We start from the raw sequence: 24,772 nt of genomic DNA, 5'->3' as shown, positions 1-24,772 counted from the left end.
TGTCAACTACTGGAAGCTATGAGGTTTGATGAGATGCTGTCCATGTTTTGGGGCTGGGGGGTGTGCAGAAGGTTTGTATATAAAAATATCTATTAGGCCAAAAGAGGACTCCCTAGTGGCCTCCAGTACAGTTTCCCTTATGTCGTCCAGCCTGTCTGACCCCTGGCATATAAGATATTCAACCGTCACCGCTACAAGGCTGGCAGATGCAAAGGACCGGCCACAGCAGTGACACCATACCAAGGAGACGCCTCAACAGACCCAAACCACCACCAGAGGGCTTTAGAGAATCTAATCGCCCTGAAAGGTCTATCAGGGTCATCAGATTGATAAGAAATGAACGGCTTCAGGACAGATCACTAGAAATGGCCGGGGGTGGTGTGGGGGAGAAAAACGGACCTGATGGGGCGAGTGCGATATAGCGATTTATAATAGATTGTAGCGAAGATGAACTCCAAGTATTTGCAGCTGAAAAAAGAGTGGATTTTGGTCTCGGGGCTACATTGATCTCCCTTGGACCTGATCAGCCCTTCGTCGTTCTCAGAAAGTGAGGGACAATGACCTTTTCGTTGAGGAACACAACTGATCACTGACTGAGCTGAGGAGCGTGATCTAGTCCTGTTTAGAATACGCTATGCAACTTTCGGGGCTATTCCGACGAGCAATGCCAAATCTACAAGACTCGATGAGCATGTTTGAGGCAGTTTTGCAAGGTAAGCATCTGCTGACCGCACATAAATCAGGTAACAGACCTTTACCATGTGGCGACGACTATTTTCATTTGGTCTAGGTTATTTCAATATTTGCTCAATCCACATTCCGCAACCCTCGCTTGATGTTCTTCCTCTTCTACTGGCTTCCCATCTAACTATGGCTTATTCCCAGCAGTCCCGACCAAAACATGGCTCTCAGTATTGACTCCCTCCTACTACCTACCTCTCGACACAGGTGGTTATGAGAAAGTTCCGAGCCTAAGAGAGGATACAAATAACGACCATGGCCTCCAAAGACGCCCCAGAAGCCAGCCACCCTACACACGAAGGCGATATTAAAGAGATCAGCAAGATTCAAAGTTCGAGCCAGAGTCCCAAGTCTCCCGTCCAGAGCGCAACAGATGATGAAGTCCATGGCAATGCGCCTAATGAGAAGTCCATCGACACCAACTTCCAGGCCGGCGTGCAAAAGGCCGAGGCTGTGACCATTGCTTGGTCGCGGTCTGCCTTGGTCACGGCATATGCCTTCATCTGGCTCGTCTACTTTGTCCAGGGCATTGTGACTGGCGTGAGCGGCGCTTTGATTCCCTACGTCACTTCCGACTTTGCCGCACACTCTCTCATCCCGACAACCAGTGTAGTGAGCCAGGTCATTGGCGGCGTCACAAACCTGGGAATTGCGAAAATCCTAGACGTCTTTGGCCGGCCCCATGGGTTCTTGATGTGCGCACTCCTCGCCACTATCGGGTTGGTGATGGCAGCCTCGTGTAATGGCGTAGAGGCGTACGCTGCCTCCCAGGTATTCTACACAATCGGAACCAACGGTCTTGGATACTGTCTTAGCGTCTTCATTGCCGACACGTCGTCTCTCCGTCACCGCGGTCTCATGCAAGCCCTGCTCAACTCTCCATACATCATCACTTCGTGGCTTGCAGGCCCCATTTCTACATCATTCCTCAATCATGCTGGCTGGCGTTGGGCCTTTGGAATGGAGAGCATACTCGTGCCAGCCATCGCTGTCCCGCTCTTTTGGCTCTTTATATTTCACTACAGGAAAGCCAAGAAAGAGGGTATCGTCCCAGCCCGTCCGCAGAGTGGACACACGCTACACCAGTCCATCGTGCATTATATGCACGAATTTGACGTCGTAGGGCTGTTGCTGATTTCTGCTGGCTTTGCCTTCTTGCTCTTGCCGTTCAATCTGTACACCACAGAGGCCAGGGGCTGGGGTTCTGCCCTCATCATCTGCTTCCTCATCTTTGGGGTCTTGCTGATTGCTGCATTTGTTGCATGGGAAAGGTTCTTTGCCCGGATCTGTCTGACCCCCTGGTCGACTCTTCGAGACCGTACAGTTCTCGGCACTTGCATGGTGGGCTTCGCCCTCTTTGTGAGCTCATCATGCTGGAACGGATATTTCAGCTCGTTTCTACAAGTTGTCAAGGGTCTGAGCGTGGCCAACGCTAGCTATATTGTCCAATCTGGCACTGTGGTGCAGATCCTAGCCAACATTGTGGCTGGAGCGACAATCTCGTACACTGGGCGCTACAAGCCCATTAGTCTGTACCTTGGAATACCTCTGATTGTACTCGGTACAGGGTTGCTTATCCACTTCCGTCAACCAGACCTACACGTGGGCTATCTGGTCATGTGTAGCATCTTGCTTAACTTTGGCTTTGGCATCCTGATGCTCACAGTCGAGGTCGGCATCCTCGCTGCCGCTGCAGAGCAACAGTACTTCGCCATTACCATCGCTTTGCTGAACCTCTTCAGTTACATTGGCAGTGCCGTTGGGTACTCGATCTCTGCTGCGATCTGGCAGGGCACGATCCCCCAGAAATTAGCCCTTTATCTCCCCCCTGAGAGCCAGGAGAATCTCACGGCAATCTACAGCTCCATTGAAGAACAGTTGTCCTACGAATGGGGCTCACCTACACGGTTGGCGATCCAGCATGCATATGGGGATGCATGGCGGTACTTGGTCATAACCGGCGTGGCGGTCTGGGCCATAGGGCTGGTGGCAATGCTTGCCTGGAAGGATATGAACGTCAAGGGCGTCAAACAAAACAAAGGCTACGTCGTTTAGTCTTCATCTGCAGTGGCCTTTGCAAAAATAACGGAATGCCTTGTGCAGAAAGTCCTGCTCCAGGCCTCATGGAGTCATGGTTGGCCATTTCCCAACTAGCAGCGAGCACGGCTCTGTCATTCTCAGTTCCGTCCACTCTGGTGAAAAGCAACCTAGACTACCAACTGAAAAACTACCCACGTTTATTGCGTCGCTTGCCTGGATCGCGACACAGTACCTGTTTGTTTCTTGGCCCGCGCCGCCACTGTTTACCCTAACACTACATAGCTACAATAAACCCTTTCCCTCTCTTCATTTAAAGTGTGAGACAAAATATGACGTTCTGCCACACTTGGTCTTTTCACGTTCTTTTCGTATTCAATGACCATTGTTCTGACCTACCTAAACATGCAGCAACGTTCTAGCTCCATCTTTCCCATGCCTCTTGATGGCGCTTGGGCCCAGAACGCACCACATACTTCAGAAGAAGTTTACGGGATACAGAGCATACCGACCGACGCTTTGCGCCAAGGTGGATTTCTAGGGTCGTCCAGGCCACGGGATACCCAATCCGGTTATCCAGTAGCCCCGTCCCGGGGGTTCGGGGTTATCCATTTGCAGCATGGCGTCTGGGGATAGCAAAACTGCGCTAACACTACACAGGGAAAGACTGGGGAAGACTCCATGAGACTTCCTGGGTGATGAACAAAAGAGTAAAGCTCAAAACATGGAAGCGATTCTGTGCAGGACGAACATCCGGTGCCGACCACGCATATGGATGTTAGTCTGACAGAGACAAACTAACATCAGCATCCACCGGATTACAACGCACAGACATACCTGCAACATCATAAATTGCCTATTCAAGCGAACCAATCGCCAAGAGATGTCAGAATTGATCACGGCATCCGGTGGCTCATAATCGTGCGCGCCTTCCTGTTCAAGCTTCGTGGCCATGCTTGGGATCCAAATCCTTTGCCCGTAGGCAGAAGCTATTGGCAAGATAATGTGCTTGGAGAGAGAACGCCCCCGCGGCGGTTTGTGGGTAGTGAATATCCACCACTGAACAAGGCACTTTCCTTGCTCCGCGACTAGTTTTTTTGGAGGAAGGCTTTCGGTGGGGAAAGAAGGTAACTATTAAACCCAGAGGGTGCAAGATCTCCAGCACCAAATCCCAGGCGCCAGGTTGGTAGGGTCGTTTAGTAGTGCTATTTGCTTAACCCCAGAGTTCCGACATGTCAGAACCTTTTGGCGGAGTTGGGGTGAGGATCCCTTCCTGTTTGGGGAGGTGGTTAGCATCCTGTCGATATGCGTCAGGCATGCATCGGATAATACATATGAGCTGACCTTGCCCGGCTTGTTCAAACACTGCTGTTTTCCGCGCTTCAGTCTTCTCAATCTTGCCTATTCAACTGTCCAAACTTTCAACATGACCCCAGACGCGAGGCCATCTGTTGGCCAGGCCAGCCATCTCGACAACGAGAAGGACAGTAAGACCGCACATTTCGAGGGGAACGCCGCTGAGCAGCTCGCTGTCCATGGCGATCTGCCAAACCCATTGGGTAAAGGCCATATCCGCCTTTACTTGTGCTGCGGGCTGATCTACTTCGCATCCACCATGGTTGGTGAGTTAGTCTTTCTTTAGAGGTACCCGAATTGAGCTAACTTTGGGAGGTTACGATGCATCTCTCATGGGGTCAATCAACGCCATCGGCAATTTCCAGGACTATTACGGGCTGAACTCCGCTCCAACCTCAACCGGGCTGGTCTTCTCCATCTACCAAATTGGCACAATTTGCGCGTCCCTCGCCGTGGTATTATATGACCTTATCGGTCGGAAATGGTCCATCGCCCTCGGTAGCTTTGGAGTAGTAGCGGCCTCAGTTTTCACGGCGACTGCTCCGACCCTCGAAAGTTTCATCGCCGCCCGATTTCTCCTGTCCTTCTTTGGTACAATTGGTGCAGGAGCTGCTGTCCTCTACTGTGTCGAACTGGCTCCTCCTCGATATCGAGCCAGTGTTGCCGGAACCTACAACACCCTGTACTACCTGGGAAGTATTCTGGCAACCTTTACAGTGTACGGCACCAACCTGCACCTCTCAAACTCGCACCTCAGTTGGCGGTTACCTTTGTGGCTGCAAATGGCTTGCCCTGGCTTGATCTGCCTAGGCATCTACTTTGTACCGGAATCCCCGAGATGGCTGGTAGCCAAGGAACGGTATGCCGAGGCTCGCGAAATCCTAGTATATTACCATGCCAATGGCGATGAGAATCACCCGCTTGTGAACTTGGAAATGTCCCAGATCACAGATTCACTCACTGGGAAGGACATGACGAACATCCGCGAACAGTACAATCTCAAGCCTCTCTTCAGTACTCGGGCGAGACGATACAGACTGATGATTGCCTGCGTAATGGCCTGGTTTGGTCAGTTCTCTGGAAACAAGTGAGTACACCACATGCCGCTACACATCGACCAGTCTACTCATTCCACGCAGCGTTGTATCATACTACCTACCGATCATGTTGAAGAATATCGGCATCGTCAACGTCAATATGCAGCTTCTGCTCAATGCAATCTGTAAGATCACTAGTTCCTCCTCTCGTGAAAATTGAAGCATCTGGTCCTCACACAAAGTGCGCACAGATGCCATTTGCGGTTGGATCGCATCAACATGCGGTGCCAGAGTCCACGACCTCTCCGGGCGACGCAAGATGTTTCTCTCTACCACCCTGGGCATGGCCGTGGCCCTTGCCCTCGTTGCCGCCACAGCAGCCGTCTACGAGCACGACCACAGTGACAAGGCGGCAAGCAGCGCCTCCATCGCCTTCATCTTCATCTTTGGCGCCATCTTTGCGTTTGGCTTCACGCCCATGCAGTCTTGCTATCCAACCGAAGTCTTGTCAATGGACATGCGCGCCAAGGGGATGGGCGTGTTCCACATTTGCAGCGGAGGGGCGGGCTTCTTAAACACGTTTGTGGCGCCGAGGGCACTGGCCAACATCAAGTACTGGTTCTATGTCTTCTTCGTGTTCTGGGACCTGTTCGAGCTTACCTTCATCTACTTCTTTTTCGTCGAGACGAAGGGCCGCACTCTGGAAGAACTAGATCTCGTGTTTGAGGCGAAGAACCCGAGAAAGGCAAGCACTCAGATAGCTAGAGCGGCCAGGGAAGAGAATTCCTGAGCTGAAGCGTGTTTGAGGGATACACCAACCGGGAGCAGGGTCGAGGCTGCGAATTTTATGTAGACAAGCTCCTTGTCGGTTAGCCAGCGCTGTGATATTCCTGACTTTCCTTGCTTATTCAGATGTACTGAATTGATTCAACGCCAAGCCCCGGCTGAATTGCTTGAATCAGATTGTGTGCCCAGGAAGCTTCCAGCAGACACTAAACTCTCTCTGGCCCAGCGGGATTCAGTGCCGAATGATGGCGACGGCTGTGCTGAGTAATTTAATTCAACGCCACGCCAAGCTGTTTGTCGGCGACATCTTGGCTCTCGGTACCAGCTCCACTCTTCACTTAAATCCAACGATATCAATCTCTGTTCTCGAAACCCCAGCCGTGGACCTGTGGGGACTTTTCCGCTTCTTGACGAGATGACCATCCATGTCGACGCCGAGGAACAGACGCCGAACGGGATGCACTGAATGCCGGAGGAAGAAAGTAAAGGTAGGATGGATCAAGTCAAATCAGACACGGGATGGAGTTGCTCACACAACGATATCAGTGCAACGAGCAGAGGCCTGTCTGCTCGCGTTGCTCGAAGTTCCCAAGATTATGTTCGTATGACTTGAGCATCGTACAAGCCAAATTTGCCGACAGTTCGGCTCAGAAAGTGCGACCTGGTGCTGTCATATGCGGCTCATCCTCACCACAGACCCAGGATGATGGATCATCTATTTCATCTGTGCTCCCCCCGGGCGCCGCCGTCCGCAGAGACTTGATCAAGCCAGGGCAGGGCGGACTTGCGAGCACACAAAACATACATGCACTCAAGAGGGCCGAGGGACTCTTGTTCGCGACACAGCAGCCATCTCTGTCCGATACGCGACTCACCATGTTCCCGGAACTACAAGCAGGCAAGCACCGCTTCTTCTTTCAGCACTTCGTCGCCCACACTGCCCGCACCTACTTCCCCTTCCAGCCGGCCACCGTGCTCGCGACCGTCGTGCCCCTGGCCGAAGAACAGCCCTGCATGCTCGACGCCATGGTCGCCGCCGGCTCGCTCAACCATTCACGCCTCAAGAACGCCAGTGGCGACCACAGCGCCGCGGCTGCAGCGGCGCTACAGAGCCTTTCGAGCCTGCGCAGGGCCATCACAAAAGCCGGCGCCAAGAACAATGCAGGCACACTGGCCGCGGCGCTGATGCTCGCTACCACGAGTCTTTGCTCCGGCGATCCGAACGCGTACCGCCAGCACTTGGAGGGTGCTATCCAGATCTCCCGGTGGGCTGGTATCCAGCACGAGCCGGCCTCTCTGTGGTCTGTAAGCATGAAATGGCTTGTCCAGCTTCTCGTCATGGACCGCGTCGCCAGGCTGTCGCTGCCGGGCCGCTCGAGGGACTCTTCTGCGGTTGCGTGGCAGCAGCTGTTGAAGGTTGCGCCCGAATTTTCCAAGGTCGACCTGACCACCGGCTTCTCCCTGGATCTGATCACCATTCTTAACGATATCTGCGATCTTGCGGATGAAGCGCGCTCTCGTGTTGCAACGCCACGTTCTTCTCCTGAGAACTTGACAGACGGTCGCCCGGCAGATTGCGAAGGTCCCACTCCAACAGTAGACACCTTCCGTGCACGGTCTTTGGAGGCGCAGCTGCATGATCTCAAGCACATCGTTGATCTTCCGGGAGTCCCACTTGATGAGAATGTCCAACAGACAGAATTGTATTTCAGCCATGCTGCGTTCACCGATGCAGCACTCATCTGTCTTTATCGGCACGTAGACGGCCTTCCCCAATCCCATCCAAAGATCCAACGCACCGTTGACTCTGTCATCGAGTCTTTCGGAAATATCGACCCTCGTTCAATGATCAATACCGGGCTGTTGTGGCCGCTATTCACCGCCGCATGCGAGACCATAACCGATGCCCAACGGTCTTTTGTTATCGCCAGACTGCATGCCATGATTGCAAACGGCTGCGGGAACCCCCTAAAAGCTCTCAATTTCATGACAGACTACTGGTCCCATGGTGCACCGTCTACATGGGGTCTGTTTGCTGAAAGCAGCGGTCTTGAACTAGTTCTGCTATGATTTAATGCTCTTTTCCGAGCGCCGCGCTGTCTAAAATCTATTCTAGTTATTTATGGTCATAACGGTATAGATGCGAAGTTGCTATTACAACAACCTCTGAATGTCCCTCCAGAGACGCTCAACTCCTTGTATCATCGTCCTCTCTTCTTCAGACCGTAGGCGCTCCCTTTCGATATGTGGTCTATCACGGGCCTTGAAGTAAAAGAGATAGTTAAGCGCGATCAACAAACCCTCATACTCAAGGCAGTGATCTACTAGTGCCCGAGATGCAGGAGATGACGTGCCAGCTTGTTGCACCAAGTCTAGTGGGAGGGGAGTTGAAGCGGGTGTTCCCCGCCTTAGGTCGAGTTTGTTTATGGCAGGAATCACGTTGAAATTGATTACTTAGGCATTTCGGAGAAGAATCGATATTGTCGCTTTCATTCGGCGTCAGTTCCGGTGGAAGCAAGTTCCTCATTAGGCTGCCCAGGCGATGTGGCCAATCACAGGCGGAAATTGAGCTCCAAACAAACTGACCTTCCACTTCGACTGTTTTGGGGCAAGGTGTTCACCGAGTGAGACCCGCGCTTCCTATTCAGCATGCAGACTAATGGAAACACTATTGCTATCATCCCTGATGGTTTCACACAATTTCATGCTGAATTACTGCTATGCAATCAATTTCGATATCTGTATCAAGTGGTAAAGTCTTGACCGCTACGCAACTAGTGATGATTCGGTTAGTAATTCGTAATAGCCCAAGTCAGGATACCAATGGGGCAGACCTACGTGCGACACGGCTTGACATTGCCCCAGTATTGCGAGTAGACCGAGTTCATTGCGTCAAATTCCTCCATGTTAGACAGGTACACCGTCACCTTGACGACATTGTCGATATCGGTGCCCGCCGCCTCCAAGATTCTCGTGAGGTTCTCGATGACTTGTTTCTATCTCCCCTCGTACATCAGCGCCGGCTGCAAGAATAGAGAATCCTGTTTCACCCACCGTGTGGACCTTGATATCGCCTTCGACCAGGTCATCAGTGGCAGGGTCAGTCGCGATGACGCCCGAGCAATAGACCATGTCCTTGGCGATGATCGCCTGGTTGTAGATTCCAGCCAGGGGCGCAGGGCCCTTCTCGGTGTAGACTGCTCTTTTGGAAAACATGATGGAGATAAATGCCCGATAACTTCAAGTAGAGTTTCAATTTCATTTCTCTTTCTTTTGCCACAGGTGAGAAATGCGGTCAACTTATACTTGAACACAATGGCCAAGACCACCAGGGATTTCTGATCGTCGGCCCTCCGGTCACGCGTCGCCCAACATAACTGCTCTGTCCTCCCATTTTGTTTCCCCTGTTGTCTACTTCCTTCTCTTGATTACAGAGCCATCTCCATCTTTTTCCGCCTTGAACAAATGCAACCCTTTCAGGCCAAGTTGGCGATCCAGCCAATGGCGTGCTAACATGCACAACCTAAACTGCTTCAGGCAAGTATGGCGTCCAGGCCAATCAGAGACAGGTTGACTCCCCAGCCAGCGTAATGCTTGAATTACCTCTGTACGCCCTTTGATCGGCGCTCCCTCGTACAATATCAAACTATGACTAACATCGAAGCCCATGTCAGACCTGGATATAAACCTACCAAGTCCGGAGTGAAATTTTCATCCAAATCTCGTATGAAAATGTAATTAGAGATTTCCAACTTAGATCTCCTTTCCATCCCGTTCCGTCCAGCAAGCCAGCCCCAAAACGCCAAGCCACTTTCTTGATTCACAATACCCAACATAGACATGGGCCCAACCGTCCTCGAAACAGCAGCCAACGCCGTCCAGGCCCGGACCCGCATCGGCCCTCACATCTACCAGACGCCCCTACTACCCGCAAAGACGACCGGCAAGGCCCAGGGTGCCACGGTCCTCTTCAAGACCGAGAACTTCCAGCTGACGGGCTCCTTCAAGGTCCGTGGCGCCACGGCCAAGATCTCGGCGCACCCGGCCGACGGCACGCCCCTGATCGCCGCCTCGACCGGCAACTTCGGCATCGGCTGCGCCTTGGCGGCCAGCAAGCTCGGCCGCCGGCTCACCGTCGTGGTGCCCGAGAACGTCCAGCCCGCCAAGCTCGCCAAGATCCGGGCCTACGGCGGCGTCGACGTGATCATGCACGGCGCCGAGTGCGGCGCGTCGGAGCGGCACGCGCGGGGCCTCGCCGCGTCGGGCGAGTACGTCTACGTCTCGCCGTACAACGACCCGGACGTCGCGGCAGGGCAGGGCACGACCGGTCTCGAGATCCTCGAGCAGTGCCCCCAGGTAGACAACATCTTCATCTCCATGGGCGGCGGCGGGCTCATCAGCGGCATCGGGTCAGTCGTCAAGGCGTTCAACCCGCGGACCAAGATCTACGGCGTGTCGACGGCCAACACGCAGGCACTCGCGGCGTCGATGGCCGCCGGTCGCGTCGTCGAGACGGAGCACCTCGAGACGCTGGCTGATGCTGTGGCTGGCGGTATGGACGAGGACTCGATCACGCTGCCACTTGCTATGGAGGTGGTAGACGAGGTCCTGGTTTGTAAAGAGGAGGAGATTGCAACGGCACTACGGTCGCTTGCCTTGGAGGAGGGCATGATGGTGGAGGGTTCTGCGGCTCTTGCTCTTGCTGGTTTCAATTGTGTCGTACAGAAGCTCGTCGGCCAGACTAGTGTTATTCTGTTATGCGGAGGAAACTTTGACCAGGACGTGATAATGCGCACAGTGATACAGACCTCGGCTTCCGGGGGAGGGCCATGAGGAGCGTCCTATCTAAAATGCTTGGTTCAGAGGTTTCAGCATTCTAAGACAGTTTGGTGTAGAGTTAAGAGAGATCAAGGAAGAATCGATTTGAACAACAGCATCGGCTTGCTATTTTGCACTTCAACGACAGGAAACAATTTCAAGAATATGAATAACGATGTCTATGCTCCAGCCATTGGACATTTGTATGCCCAAAAAGGGGCAAAGGGAAATGCTAAGACGGGCGGGCATAGGAGAGAAAAAAATATGATGAGACGCGAGGCAAAAGAAGATGCCCGAACACAGATTTGAACTGTGGACCTCCTCATTACTAGTGAGACGCGCTGCCAATTGCGCCATTCGGGCGTCTGTGAGGGATTTTGCCTAAGCATGCATTATGTAGGTACAGCGTTACTGTGGGCATCTTTTGTGGACTAAATTCTGATGGGCATTACTGATGGTCGTATGAGAAATCCCTGCAATAAAACTCTCTATCCGTAGCCCGAATGGCGCAATTGGCAGCGCGTCTCACTAGTAATGAGGAGGTCCACAGTTCAAATCTGTGTTCGGGCATGGTTTTTGTTTTTGCTCGATATTGGCATATATTCTGTTGGAATTTTTTGCCGTCTTCAAATGTCTTTATTCTTTTTTACTCAGCAGAGCTTGTCCTCCAGGTATATCATCGTCAAGATAGTCACTAGCTATAGAAAGGTTCAAATTGGATCTCATGGCATTACCCATATCACCCGCGACTAGCGCAGTGCATTTTAAGCTCACAATTTGATGCCACTTTCCGTGTATGAATAACCAACAACGCTCGACTTGTCTAGATATGCCAGATGAAGGTTATTGAAAGACTAATGAAGGACCCAGTGCTTATAGATGATATGGAGAGGTTGAAGACAAGAGTCAAACAGACTCAGTAAACATGTTTCTAAATCGGGATTAACTCTTTCGCAACCTCGATAATAAGAACACACCCAGACTCACAGCCGATGGCAATGCGCTCTCCAGAAATGGCCAACTCAACTGGCCGATACTCCGGCGGAAGCCATAGAATATGCCGTCCATCATATGTTACCCAACTTCCATCATTACTCAGACCGATCCCCAGGAAAGAGGGCGAGGAAGTGCGCTGTTCTCCAAGCATCGCGCAAGATCCCAAATCTATAGTTCCGGCGGCTGTGTGTAGACGTTGTGTCACGTCATTGTCAAACTGAAGAAACTCGCAGTAAGTCAATAAGCCCTCGAATCTTGCCAAGCACCGCCTTGTTGAGAGATCCCAAATCTTGATCCCCCCATCGGAGGCTGATGCAAGCCGAGCACCATCGCTGGACCATGCCAAGGAAGTTACCCAGCCTGTATGCTCAAGAATCATCGTACACTTCGCGGTCCGAGAATCCCAGACTCCGATAGTGTTATAAAAGCTTAATGCGAGCCGAGTACTATCGGCAGACCATGACAATCGTGTGAACTCTTCATCACCGTACCGCGTCTTCTCACATTGGCCGGTCGACAGATCCCAAATCTTGCCCCAGCCCTCTCCGGACGCAAGCCGTGTCCCATCATTTGACCATGAAACTGTCCGTAGGGCGCGATTATGATCTAAAACTGTTTCTTTGCAACGGCCGGTGTCTAAATTCCAGATCTTGATGTTGCCATTGACGGAACATGATTTAAGATGCTTGCTATCACTCGACCATGCAAAAGGCATGGCTAAATCTTCATGGCTCTTGAATACTGCTTGGCATTTACCGGTCGTCGCATCCCAGATTTGAACGGTCTTATAGCCCGAGAGTGTTGCAAGTTGAGTGTTATTGCTTGACCATGTGATCGACCTAATCGGCGACGTGATGTTGAACGAATCCTCCTCAGCTGGACTTTCATGACTGGCCATCTCGAACTTGTCGGACTGCAGGGCGTCTCTGCTCGGCGACTGATCCAAACAACGATCCAAACTGGCGCAGCCATTCTGAGTCTCAAGCCTATCGTCGTCCTGGCTAGCTGAAGCAGCCCAGACCGTGATGTCACCATCACGAACCGAAGCCAATCGTGCACCATCACTTGACCATACTACTGACTGTGTGCCAGAAGAATAGCCGCCAAGTAGCATTTCACATCGGCCGCCCACAGTGCTCCAGATCTTCACGGGGACACCTAAAGAGGCCGATGCAAGCCGGGTGCCGTCGCTCGACCACACAATCGATCTAACTCTCGGGCCTATACCATGAGATAGTGTAATCTTGCATTGGCCTGTTGATGGGTCCCAGACGTTGACAGTCCCAAAATAACACCCTAATGCAATTCGTGAACAATCGCGTGACCATGCAACTGATGAGACCGATTCAGGATTCTCAAGGATTCTCTCGCATCGACCAGTTTTCATATCCCAAATTTGGATATTGCAATGTTTGTAAGCTGATATCGATGCCAGCTGGACGCCGTTACTTGCCCATGCGATATGTCCAGTCGTATAGCTGATGTGCTCATCGCTGTTGGCAGTGCTGAGTCCAAGTGATTTCTTGCATTGACCTGTCAGACGATCCCAGAGCCTCACAGCCCCATTTGCGTACCCTAACGCAAGTTGAGTACCATCGCTTGACCAGATCAATGCCCTAGCGCCTGTCGTGTCAACCTTGAGTGCTGTTTCACGATTGCCAGCCATGACATCCCAGATCTTGATGGTATTGTCTTGGTAAACCGCAGCGAGCTGACTTCCATCGCTTGAAAAAGCAATGATGAGTTGATAATAGTAATGGAGCGAACGACCGTGACCCTCAAGCACTATCTGGCATCCGCCGGTGGTAGAGTCCCAGAGTCTAATTTCGCCGTCACAAGAAGCTGACGCAAGCCACGCCGCATCGCTTGACCAAGCGATTGCCACGATATTCTCTCTATGGCCCTCCAGCGTTATCAAACAAGCACTCCAGCGTTGGGGTACTAGTGGCTGGTTGGTGACCCATTGGGGCGCCTCTTTCACGAAATTTTGTCTTGTCAGGCTTTGAAATGGGCTGAAGATGAGACCTGAAGCGTATGTTTGCAGAGGATGCGTCTTGATGATGTTTTTAAAGGTTTGAAAAAATCGACGTGCATCCTCGACCAAGCGTGCAGGCTGAGGTTCATGCTCCTACTTGATGTCAGTATAGCTCTGACCACCAGGCCAATGAACTTACCAGGGCCAATCGCTCGATCTTTGCCATGGAGAGCACTCCACTCTCCATGCTTCCGACAAGACTGAGCGCCTCGAGCCAGTACAGGTACGTCTTTTTGAAAAAGTCATGTATAATGCCGTGATGTTGGAAGACCTTGTTCAGACGCTTGTTGCCGCCGTCGTCGAGATGATCGATCCAGTGAACACAAGAATATCGTACCGCCACAAGAGGATCCGGGTCCGGTGTATAGATCTTTTCAATTGGCAATCCGGGAGCACCAACGGTATACATGTCGCGATGTAGTGTGCGAGACAGGGCTTTGAGAGAATTGGCCAGAATCGAAGAGTGCACCTCGGTTACTCCAGATGGAAAGATGATGTCCCTGGCGTCCTGGAGCAGGAAGTCCTTCGCTGACTGGTGCACGAAAAAGATTGTACGTTCCCGAAGTGTGAGAAACGAAGCGCAGAGACCAATTACCTCTGCCAATGAATCGTCATCGCGGGAATCAGGCGGGAAATCATAGAGAGCGCCTAGCTCATCGATTGTGATGGGTCGCTTTGTAGCTGAGACAATAGCCAGTATATGACAACAGAGCTCAGCATCCTCGGATGCCACGATTTGGTCAATCATCCGCTGGTAGAGACCATTGAGGCCCGATGGAATTGCGCGCAGTCGTGAGAGTGTATTTCGTTTGGACGTTGCGGCAAGATCCTGGCAAACTAAGGCTACCCATAAGAAAGTGTCTTGTGCATGAGACTGGAAGTAGTCGCGAACGGTGCAACGGAGCTCGTCGCCGTATCTCTTCAAATCCGCAAGCCGCTCAACTCTGTCAGAGATGTAGGCCGTGACCGCCTTGGAGATAGACTGAGAGTTCAGTTCCAAGGAGAGTGATACCTTCCCTGTTGCAGCAAGGAGGTGCTCCTCGATTTCCGGCCAATTCCGACTTGAAATGACCCATTTCACTCTCGAAAGTTTCGAGTGATTAGTGATGAATTCAATAAGTCTTGACAAGTCCGTAGACTGCTCATGGCGCTGTCCGGAGATCTGGAGTTGTGCAGTGTCTCCATGATCTTTGCATCCAGGGGTGCCGCATTCGTCGAGTGCATCTGTGCCAAGAATGGTGTTCGGTAGGTTCGGATCTTTTAGGATACTGCTGAGAATCTCGGTCAAGGCGGTCCAGGCATTGACGTCTTCAAACAGCTGTTTCCCCGCCGAATCATACTTCCGCCGTACGTGTGATACGAGAATTGGTTGTTGTTCAACCAACATATATACCAAGCCTCTCAACACTGCAGTAGCATTATTGATGCGCTCATCCGTGGCTTGGCAGAAGAAGTAAGCCAGAAGTTCGTCCCTGGAACCAGTCAATTCGATTGAGTGGCTCAGCTCGTTGATGATGCCGCAGAGAAGCATTGTCTTGCCCTTTCCAGGATCTCCCCTGATCCACAGAATTTGGCCACCGCTCTCACTGCGCCACTGCTCGAAATCTTCATTGCCAAGCACCCAATGGTATGATTCCATGAGCAAGCCGCCTTTCATTTGCTCGATGCGTTTCTTGTCGTCGCGCGGATCTGTGATACGCAAATCCCTGAGACACAATTGATCTCTGGGGTCTGAGTTGAGCTTGTCGACTTTCTTACGTAGTCGATTGAATGCTGACGTTCTGCCCTCCCCATAGTCCAGTTGCATTCGAACGCCGAGAATGCCGAGGAGCGCATAAGCCAGGTCTTCTTCGCGGCTTGTCTCTCGGTTTTCCATCCACGATAACCGTTGGTCAATGGAGAAGTCAGAAAGCTGGCAGTTTTTCAGAGCGGGTAATGGGATGCGCGTCACATCATGGATCAGCTGCTCCAGAGAGTGTTTGTCGCCGAGTCGCGTGCCTTCAGCGGAGAAAAATTCCACAGATACCGGTGCGATCAGTTCTTGTAACGTCCAACCCCGCTTGAACCAAAGACTCTCTCGCAGTGATTCTTGCCACGGGACCTCAGCTGACTGAATAAGACCAGCAGTTGTGGTAGTGCTCCCTCGCCTTTGCTTCTTGACGGGTGGCTCACTACAAGTCTCGGTTGAATGAAGTGGTGAAGAGCTGACATCGTCCAGATAAACATAGCAACGGGCAGCATCCTGGTACCATCGGAACATACTGTTGATGGCCTCGCGTAGCTCGACAGCGTCTTTCTTGTCAATGCAACAGGTATCAACCCAGAAATGAGCAATACCGTCAGACTGCGCTTGCTGGCAGCAGAAGCGAATCTTCTTGTAGCCACTCTTGCTCAACCCGGTCCCATCGTTGAGCTCCTGGAACGTGACCTCTTCGGGGCCCCATCGGTGAGAAAGGATCGCATATCTGGGGATACTCTTGTGGAGATCACCAGTCAGAACGATGGCCCCAGTGTCGGCGTCGAGATGCAAGAGACGCATCGTGTTGTCAAGTGCTAGTACACAGGATGCACAACCCTGGTATGGAACTGGCCGTCACAGTTCGAGTCGGCACACGGACTGCTCTTGCGGTGAAATATGTCAACCCCGCACAAGGCTGTGTCATCAGCAGGCCCGTAAAGGGATCAGGCAGAAATAGTCCAACGGTTGGGCGCATGCATCTCACCGTCACATGAGCTGAAGCGGCCCACGTGATCGCTGATCGATGATTCGTTTGCTCTGCCATTCGGTGCTCGCGGAGATTTGCTCCCCAGTCATTCCAAGGGACATCATAGTGCAACCAGCCACGGTCAAGAAAGAATCTGAGAACCAACATTCGCATCCATTAGGAACCAAGCGTAACGCACATAATACCCGATTAATGGGCAAATGTGCGCAAGAAAAAAAGATGGTTTGTTGACCGCTTCGTAGAACCCACACATGGCTCCTATGGGCTTGTTGACTTGCTTTTTAACCCCCCAAATGCTGATACCAAACTCGCAGCCTGTAGGGACTGCTCAAGTCAAGATACACCCATGATGCATAAAGACCCATCAACATCAGCAATGTGTAGGAGCTGGCAGCCTTCTGTTCAAATCCTTGTGAGTCATCCTTTTTATGTTCATGATGGTTCTCGCTCTCCCGCTTCCCGTAAAGTGCACCTTGGAGTATTAATGATAGAACACAATTTGTCTACTTGTACTTTGTGGTGTCATATTACGAGAACACATACAATCTAGAGCGCAGAATATAATGGGAAGCCATTACCGATCACCATCCATTGTCACCCCAACCATCTCCAGAGTAGTTGCCCGTTCCCCAACTGCCCTTCCCGCCAGCCGCTTGGTTCCCGCTTGCCGTACCAGTACTTGGTGCTGGCACACTCGGTTGGTTCTGTGAGGGAAGCTGGCTGATGCCCGTTGCGCTCGGGGCTGTGCTGCTAGGCCCTGCAGGACGCGGCTGTTGGTATCCTGGTTGTGGCCCTCCCTGGACCGTCGGAGGTAGTCCTTGAGGCGCTACCGATTGGCTCTGGTCCTGCGGCGGATATTTGCTCAAGACAGGGACAGCATGTTGAGTACTTGACGCAGGATTGTTCGGCTGCTGCTGCTGCATGGGCACCGCAGGTGCACTGCCGTAGTTCACTGGCTGATAACTCTGCTGCTGAGATAGTAGCTGAGAATTAACCGTTGGGGTCCCGTAGTTCCCTGACGGCCTGAGGTCATTGTCATGTTGGCTCGGCATGCCAGGCGGCGCTTGTGCTGGAGGCTGTTGCAGGACATGTGAGTTGGTGTACTGGCCCGGCTGACCTCGCACCATCGGGCTCGGTTGCTGATTCTGGTATTGCTGCTGTGGTATCTGCCACTGGGGCGCATCAGGTTGAGCAGGGGCTGGCATCGTATTGTGTATCTGAGGCGGCCCGTGACCAGGAGGATACTGTGAAGGCACAGATAGACCTGGAAGTCCTTGCATCTGGGGCGGAGCCGATTGAACCACTGGCTTAGGGACTTGCTGCTGCTGGTTATATTGATGAGCAAGGTGCACTCCAAACTGCTGTTGAGGCGGGTATTGGCCCGGCGACTGGGGAGGATACTGCTGACTGGGCTGCTGGCCAAACGACTGTTGACTCGATGGTTGCTGGCCAGGCTGTTGCTGAGGGGGGTACTGCTGTGCAGATTGCGCTATTACTCCCTGCTGAGACTGCTGCTGCTGCTGCTGTTGTCCAGCCTGCGAGCCGAAAGGCTGCGAAGGTGGCTGGGGCTGACCGAGGAGCTTGGAGGGGTTCTCCTGTTCGGACTGCTTCATGTTATTCTGCTCCTTGCGAGCGTCGTACATGCCCTCCGCCAACGTCATGCCATCAGATGCTTCAGCGCCGACGAGATCAGCCGCTACGGCACCAGCGCCGACCGTAGCGGTCCACTTGAGACCAGAGCGCTTCCAGCCCTTGTACCAAGCCTTCTTGGCAGGTTGAGCTGACGGTATTGAGCCGGCGTGGAGTTGAGGTGTGGTGGGCCCCGTGCCTGTAAGGCCTAGGCTTGTGGTACTTCCCGCCTGCTGGGATGGTGGCTTCTGAGGATAGTTCTGGAGTGAATAAACGGTTGGAAGCCCCGGGTTGGGCTGGGCTGCCTGGTTGTACTGGCCTGGTTGAGACGGGGCTGCTCCGGGCTGCATCTGCGCCTGCTGTTGCGCTCCAGGCATCTGCGGATACATCTGCGGCTGGTATTGCTGTGGTGGCGCACCCTGAGGCGGGATCCCGGGAGGCATCTGGCCCTGTTGAGGCATGGACTGAACTCTCTGGGGGCTCGCAGATTGGGCCGTCGAGGCTTGACCATGTGAAGAGGCGGTACTCATGACGGATATAATGGAGGGTGGCCTTTCATGCTGGGTATGAACAGAAGCAGGAGAATTGCTCTGGGCCGCCCCCTGAACTTGCTGAACTTGTGCACTCGTCTGCAGTGGCGTCATCGGAGGCTTTCCAGTCTGGCCGGGGCCAGCGTACCGTTGTTGGTATGCCGCAGCATTGGGCGAACCGGGCTGTCCATGATTGGGAGGGTACTGACATTGCTGAGGTGCTTGTACCGGCTGACCAGGTTGGGGTTGAGGTATGGGCTGACCAAACTGGGGCTGGTAGACAGGCTGCTGCCCTTGGACATAGCCAGGAGCCTGTTGCGGAGCTGGTTGAGTTTGCCCTAGAGCCCCGCTTGGATGAGTCCGACCTGGTATTTGAGGTTGCTGTTGACCCTGCACTGGCATGCGCTGTGCCGCCACTTGTTGCCCGCCTGGTGTCTGCGGCTGCTGCTGCCCTTGGATAGTCTGGTGAGGGTTAGGTGGAGGGCCCATCTGCGGCTGCGGGAAACCCTGCCGGCCAATTTGCGGTCCCGCTTGTTGTGTTGAAAGTTGCGGCTGTTGCACGGGCCCAGGATGTCCAGGCTGCGGCCCTGCATGTCCATACATCGGACCCTGCGGGGCTTGCTGCGCGTGCTGCTGCACTGGCCCCGGACGAATGGGCATTTGTTGGGTGATTGGCTTTGGAGGTTGCATGGGCAGAACGGGAGGAGACGAACCCTGAGCACAGGGCCCCTGATTCGGGAAATACTGTTGCTGAAGCGGCTGCTGGCCTCCCATGACCGGCGGACGCGTGGCCTGGGGAGGAACTGCAGGGCTTTGTATCGGGAGAGGTCCTATTGTCGGCGTTCCCTGAGTAGGACGCATCTGTTGTTGTTGCGGATGCTGCTGTCCATAGATTTGTGGCTGTAATTGCTGCTGTAGAGGCTGGACAGGGGGCGGCATCGAACCTGGCCCCTGCAGCCCTACCTGCAGCTGGCCCTGCTGTGGTGGAGGAGATACAACGCCGCCAGGCCTACTAACCAAGTTCGGGCTGTTCTGAAAAGAAGGCGGCATCACCATCCCGCCTGGTGCTACCACAGGGTTCTGGACCGCTGCCAAATTAGACGCCTGTGCCGGTCGGCCTCCCATCTGTGGTGCATTCCCAGGCTGTCCCATCGGCTGACCCAGTGTCTGCGGTGGAGCAAGGGGTCCAGAAGCTTGCGGTGTTCCAGGCATCACAGCTTGTGCTGCTGGCCGCCCGGCTATCTGTGTGAGGATACTGGGCTGCTGTGGTGGCATGGTAGCGGGCCTGGGTGCGCCTTGTGGTGCCGGAAACGGTTGTTGAGCCTGTGGCGTTGCTGCCATGCGCCCCTGAGGAATCTGCGGCGGCATACTTTGATTTGGTGCCTGCCCCTGAGGTTGAGGGACGAACTGGCTCTGGGGAGGTCGCTGGAGTGCACCAGCCGGGGTCTGAGGATTCATCGGGGCGTTTGGAGGTGAGCCGGGATAGCCAGGCTGTACCGGCCGTGGTGAGCCGGCAGGTGGCGCAAGCGAAGGGCCGACCTGAGCTGTCGATGGATTGATCACAGATGCCGAACCTTGAACAGGGACGCTTGGTGACAGAGGTCTCATATGTGGCTGCTGAGTGGGAAAGGCTACTTGCCCTTGTCCTTGAGGATGCATTGGGACAGGGTATCCGGCTTGGCCTCCATGGTGCGAGGGTGGTGGCACTGCCGGTCCAGCTCCGGGTGGAGGATGTGGTGGCATGGTAGGAGGTACAGCAGGCGGACTCTGCGATGGCACCGTGTGCATACGCAACGGCACCGGAGTACCTGACTGATCCCGCTGAGGCGCGCCATACGCAGACTGCTGGCTTTGTAAAGCTGTAGGCTGTTGTTGCGGCGGCGGTGACTGGATCTGGTCCGGATGATGAGGGTCCTGAGGCGGGCCGTATACGAATGGCTGACCTTGCTGCACAGGTGTCGGCTGCTGTTGAGGTGGTGGTGGGTGGACCTGATTTGGCGTGGGCGTACCCGGTGGCTGAAAGCCTTGTGATGCCCCGTCGGTAGACAGTTGAGTTTGAGTACGCATCGTTTGACCTTGAGGCGGCGGCGAGGCTGCCTGACCCGGAGCTGGAGTAGCTGTCTGCTCAGGAGCCTGCGAATAACTGTATGTAGGATGTTGACTCGGCGTAAAGGAGTCCTGACCCTGGACACTGAAGCTGGGAGGTTGACTCAAACTTGCTCTCTGCTCAAGAGGAGGAGGGGTCTGTGATGGCGAATTCGGGGTGGCTGGTTGTGTTTGCGTAGGACCAGAAGCAGTGGCCGCACTATCTTGGGGTCTCTCAGCCTGAGCCTGCCCATCCAACGGCTCGGTGGACACACCCACGACCTCGGAAGAAGCCTCAATAGCCACATTCCCGCCAGTCATAGCCGGCGCCGTGACAGTTTCTGCTTCTACAACAACGCTGTGCTCAACTACGATCCCCAACGGCTCCGCCTTGCGCGGTGCCTGCTCTTGCTCCTGTTCGGCGCTCTCCGATGACGGGACCCTCTGCGGGCTCGAGGGTCCCTGGAGGGGCGTCACCGTCGACGGCACAGGCGACACCTGCTCGCTCTCCTGGCTGCGCGACGGCCCGTTCGAGCTCATGGCTGACACAACAGACAACGACCTGCCTAGCGAGGAGACCGACCCGCCACCCTGGCTAGTCGAAGTCTGTGGATGTGCCGGCTCTGGAGGCGCAAGGGTCGCCTGGGCCGGCGGAGGGACAATCTCCGAGGCGATGATGCCGAAGGAAGTCGGCGGGCTGGTCGTCTTTGGCAGCGCATTTTGTGCAGAGCCCGTCTCAATAGCTGGAGGCTGCTCGCTCACGTCTGGCGTCTGGAGAGGAGAGGGGTCCGCAAGCGAGTTGAGGCGGCTTGAGGTTGCGGATCCAGGGGTAGGTGCTGAGACGTCGGAGACGATGGAGTCGGAATGGTGTGTCCTGGTCTGGGAATAGGCTCCAACAGGGGCCACGTTTGCTCGAGCAGCGGCAACGTCGGATTGGTAGGAATTAAGGCTAACAACCGAGGGTCGGTGGCTTGCATCCGGCGTCTGTAGAGGCGAGGGTGTCTGTATCGAGTTCAAGCGGCCAGACGACATCGAGCCAGGGGTCGGTGCCGATACATCAGAAACAATAGAGTCGGAATGCTGCATCCTTGGAGGCCGAGTCTCAAGGGGCGGAAACGCCTCTTGTGCCTGAGCTGGTGGGGAACGCGCTGAGGCAGCCTCGGCCCCCGCCTCGATACTCACAACCATCGGGGCAGCCTCTGAGCTGTCACTTCGCTGTTGCTCCTTCTTCTCAGCCTCCGCACGCGCCTCTCGTCTCGCAGCCTCGGCCGGCGGAAGGGAGGCACTAGCAAAGTTCGCAGACATGGGCACTGATGACGGCGCTCCCGGCCGCTTCTTTCCCAGCGAGAGAGGCGCAGGTACAGCACTCGGCTCTACAATGCCCTCGAGTGGTTTTGTCTGCGAGGTCATCTGCTCAGGGAGTGTAGTGTGTCTCAACAAGTTCGGCCTCGATTGTGATGGCTCGGGTTGAGCAGACTCTCGGGACATCCCCAGAGCAGACAACTCGGGTCCGTGCTGGCCTGTGGCAAAGGCCATATATGCCTTGGGCGGCATCCTGAACCGCTGATCCTGCGCTGCCTGGCCAGCTTGTATGGGCACCGCAGGAGCCTGTCCACGGCCCGGCTTGAGAATTGAAGGGACATGTGCTAGCACCTTTGTAGTGGGTGCCAGGGCATCCTGGGATGCAACATTGGGCCCCTGCGGTGGCCGTAGAACGGAGGGCACATGCCGAAGCCCATCTTGAGCTCCCTGGATGGCATGTGCTGGCACCGCTGGAGTTGAGATACTCCTGTCTCTCGTTCCCGTCCCCGGCAATCTCGGGTCCGGCTCTTTGGGGCCTGGCCTCAGAGCTTCCGCTGCATGGTCTCCTAGTGGCTCCTTGGGTGGCCTATTAGGCGGCTGCAACGCCAGGGGGGCGCTGGCTCGGTCGATGTTAGGAGGCGGCATCGCGCCAGCCATAGAATGCCTCTTGTTGAACTTGCCCAGCTCGTTGTTCTCTGACCCGGCGACACTCATACTCCCAAGCACCGAGGACGGGCGACCAGGCACCTCCTCCTCAGCAATGATTTGCGTCGCTCTAAAGGGCCGATACAGAGGCGCTCCTGTAACGGTCGGCTTCCGCCTGATGGACGACTCGTGTTGCCCTTGGCCCTGCGCTATCGCTCCCTGCACCGCCTCGGTCGACTGTATCATCTTCGCACCCTCGGCCGTCGCCTGCTGCGCCGCAACGCCAGGCATATTCGCGATTCTCGACACCTCAATAGGCTCGTGCGGAAGCTCGACCGGACCGGACTGGATCATGCTACCGCCCATCTGGACACCGCCAAAGACAATCTCATTGCCGGGCAGCTCGATGGGCGGCGGGTTCGACTCTTCCAGACACTGCGCCGTCAGCTCGCTGGGCAGCTCCGCCATGAAGCCTACCGGCGAGTACGCCTGGTCGGTCCTGGCCAGGGCGTGCGAGTTGCTCGCCCCCATGTTGGACGCGTCCGGCAGCTCAAAGGGCCGCTCGGTGCTGTCCAGCATCGGCACGCCAGGCGACATCGGCTGCTGCTGCTGCTGCTGCTGCTGCTGTAGGTAGCCTCCAGTCGCCGTCACGTACCCCGTGTCAACGGCCAACACCGGCTCGCTGCTGACCACGTTCGGCGTCGCGCCCGCGCTGGTCATAGGCGAAAGCGACTGCGCACCCGGCGTCTCGCCCGCGGGCGTCAGCATCGCCGACCCGGCGCCTCCTCGCGCGGGAACATCGCTCGGCCGCCCGTCGTCCTCGTCGCCCAGGGGGGACACGTCATTATAGCTCCCCGGGCCGAGGTAGGCAAAGCTCTCAAAGGAGAACAGGCCGCCGCCGCCGCCGCCGCCGCCGTCGTCGGGCTCCTCCTCCTCCTCCTCCACTACAGGCTCCCTCGACGGGCCTTGCTTGCGGCCGCTCCTGCGCTCGCCCGTTGTAGACCTCCTCTTGAGCTGGCGCTCGCTCTCGAGCAGCTCCTCGGGCGCCAAGTCCGGCGCGGCGTCGCCGAAGCTGCCGTAGTACTCGGAGTACTCATCGCCGGCCTGGGGGAAGTGGTACTGCACGAGGCCGGTCGGCTTGTAGCGGAAGAACCACCGGGAGCCGTCGTAGTCGGACTCCCAGCCGTCGGGCAGGGACGACATGGGCATCTTGCGAGGACCCCGAGGGCCAGCTTGAGCACCGCCACGGCCCGTTCGCACGGGTAGGTGTTAGAGTTGTTGTAGTCTTGGTTCAAGGGGGGGGACCGCGAACAAAATCGACGAGATGCGGCCGGCCTGGCAGCTGGTAGGCTGATACGTCGGTTTCGGGGGAAGTTCGCCCGTGTCTGACACCGGTCGTCGCACGGAGGGGAATGAGATGTGGAAAAAAGTCCAAAGTAACGACGCTCGTCGAGGAAGAAAGGGTCGCCAAGTTCACGCAAAACGAACAATCAAGGCCAGCTGGCGAGGGCAGCTCCAGCTTGCGCTTCTGGCGTGGTCGGAGCACACGGGGAGCTCCTCGAGCTCAACCAAGACAGCCCATAACTAACAGCTGAGGGCCAGCGCGAGCTCACGGCATACATCCACAGGGTTCTGTGGGCTGCGTCAAGCTCTCGACAACAACAAAAAGGAGACGATGCTATCGCGAAACCAGCAAAATGCGACTTGGAGAACAACAGAAAGAAGCAAAAGAATACGGAAATGACCTACGGACGAGCCAGCGACGCGCGCGAACGCCCGCTTCTTGGAAGCGCCTTTTCTCCAATTATCTTCCCCGACCTAGTGTGCGGCTGAGACGAAGCATGGCCCCCCAAGTGGACGCATGTTTCTGCCCAGAAGGTCCACGCCAATGGGGATGGCGTCCATTTAGGCATGGTATCCCCAAGCCACGAAAGCTGGAGCTGCGAGTAGGATTGCCTATTTAGTGGATTCAATAGTGCGAAGGGGCAGCCTAGGAACCTAAACAGGAATTGAGTTTCGGGTGCCGTTGAGATGTTAGTGGAAACGAAG

At 54.9% G+C, this 24,772-nt stretch overlaps 6 protein-coding genes across 6 annotated transcripts; 3 read left to right on the top strand and 3 right to left on the bottom strand.

Annotated features, from left to right (window-relative positions):
- Positions 1-996: 996 nt before the first annotated feature.
- E0L32_006204 (uncharacterized protein) lies at positions 997-2,796 on the top strand (the record flags this gene model as incomplete). Its single annotated transcript, XM_031140811.1, has 1 exon — positions 997-2,796. The coding sequence occupies one exon, from the start codon at positions 997-999 to the stop codon at positions 2,794-2,796; it is 1,800 nt and encodes a 599-aa protein (XP_030995185.1).
- Positions 2,797-4,204: 1,408 nt separating this feature from the next.
- On the top strand, positions 4,205-8,027 carry E0L32_006203 (uncharacterized protein; the record flags this gene model as incomplete). Its single annotated transcript, XM_031140810.1, has 5 exons — positions 4,205-4,400; positions 4,450-5,221; positions 5,274-5,356; positions 5,414-5,891; positions 6,599-8,027. The coding sequence occupies 5 exons, from the start codon at positions 4,205-4,207 to the stop codon at positions 8,025-8,027; spliced, it is 2,958 nt and encodes a 985-aa protein (XP_030995184.1).
- A 764-nt stretch (positions 8,028-8,791) lies between these two features.
- E0L32_006202 (uncharacterized protein) lies at positions 8,792-9,173 on the bottom strand (the record flags this gene model as incomplete). The annotated part of the gene is made up of 2 exons (XM_031140809.1): positions 8,792-8,917; positions 8,970-9,173. The coding sequence occupies 2 exons, from the start codon at positions 9,171-9,173 to the stop codon at positions 8,792-8,794; spliced, it is 330 nt and encodes a 109-aa protein (XP_030995183.1).
- Positions 9,174-9,797: 624 nt separating this feature from the next.
- E0L32_006201 (uncharacterized protein) lies at positions 9,798-10,790 on the top strand (the record flags this gene model as incomplete). Its single annotated transcript, XM_031140808.1, has 1 exon — positions 9,798-10,790. One exon carries the CDS (start codon positions 9,798-9,800, stop codon positions 10,788-10,790), a length of 993 nt encoding a protein of 330 aa, XP_030995182.1.
- Positions 10,791-11,706: 916 nt separating this feature from the next.
- On the bottom strand, positions 11,707-16,345 carry E0L32_006200 (uncharacterized protein; the record flags this gene model as incomplete). The annotated part of the gene is made up of 2 exons (XM_031140807.1): positions 11,707-13,899; positions 13,946-16,345. The coding sequence occupies 2 exons, from the start codon at positions 16,343-16,345 to the stop codon at positions 11,707-11,709; spliced, it is 4,593 nt and encodes a 1,530-aa protein (XP_030995181.1).
- Positions 16,346-17,113: 768 nt separating this feature from the next.
- Positions 17,114-23,932, bottom strand: E0L32_006199 (uncharacterized protein; the record flags this gene model as incomplete). The annotated part of the gene is made up of 1 exon (XM_031140806.1): positions 17,114-23,932. One exon carries the CDS (start codon positions 23,930-23,932, stop codon positions 17,114-17,116), a length of 6,819 nt encoding a protein of 2,272 aa, XP_030995180.1.
- Positions 23,933-24,772: the final 840 nt, after the last annotated feature.

Source organism: Thyridium curvatum (genome assembly GCF_004353045.1).
Source record: "Thyridium curvatum strain D216 chromosome Unknown NODE_34_length_383523_cov_77.689754, whole genome shotgun sequence".
Classification (NCBI taxonomy): Eukaryota; Fungi; Ascomycota; class Sordariomycetes; order Thyridiales; family Thyridiaceae; genus Thyridium; species Thyridium curvatum.
Note: the sequence above shows the minus strand (reverse complement) of the source record. Positions and strands in the feature narration are given on the sequence as shown.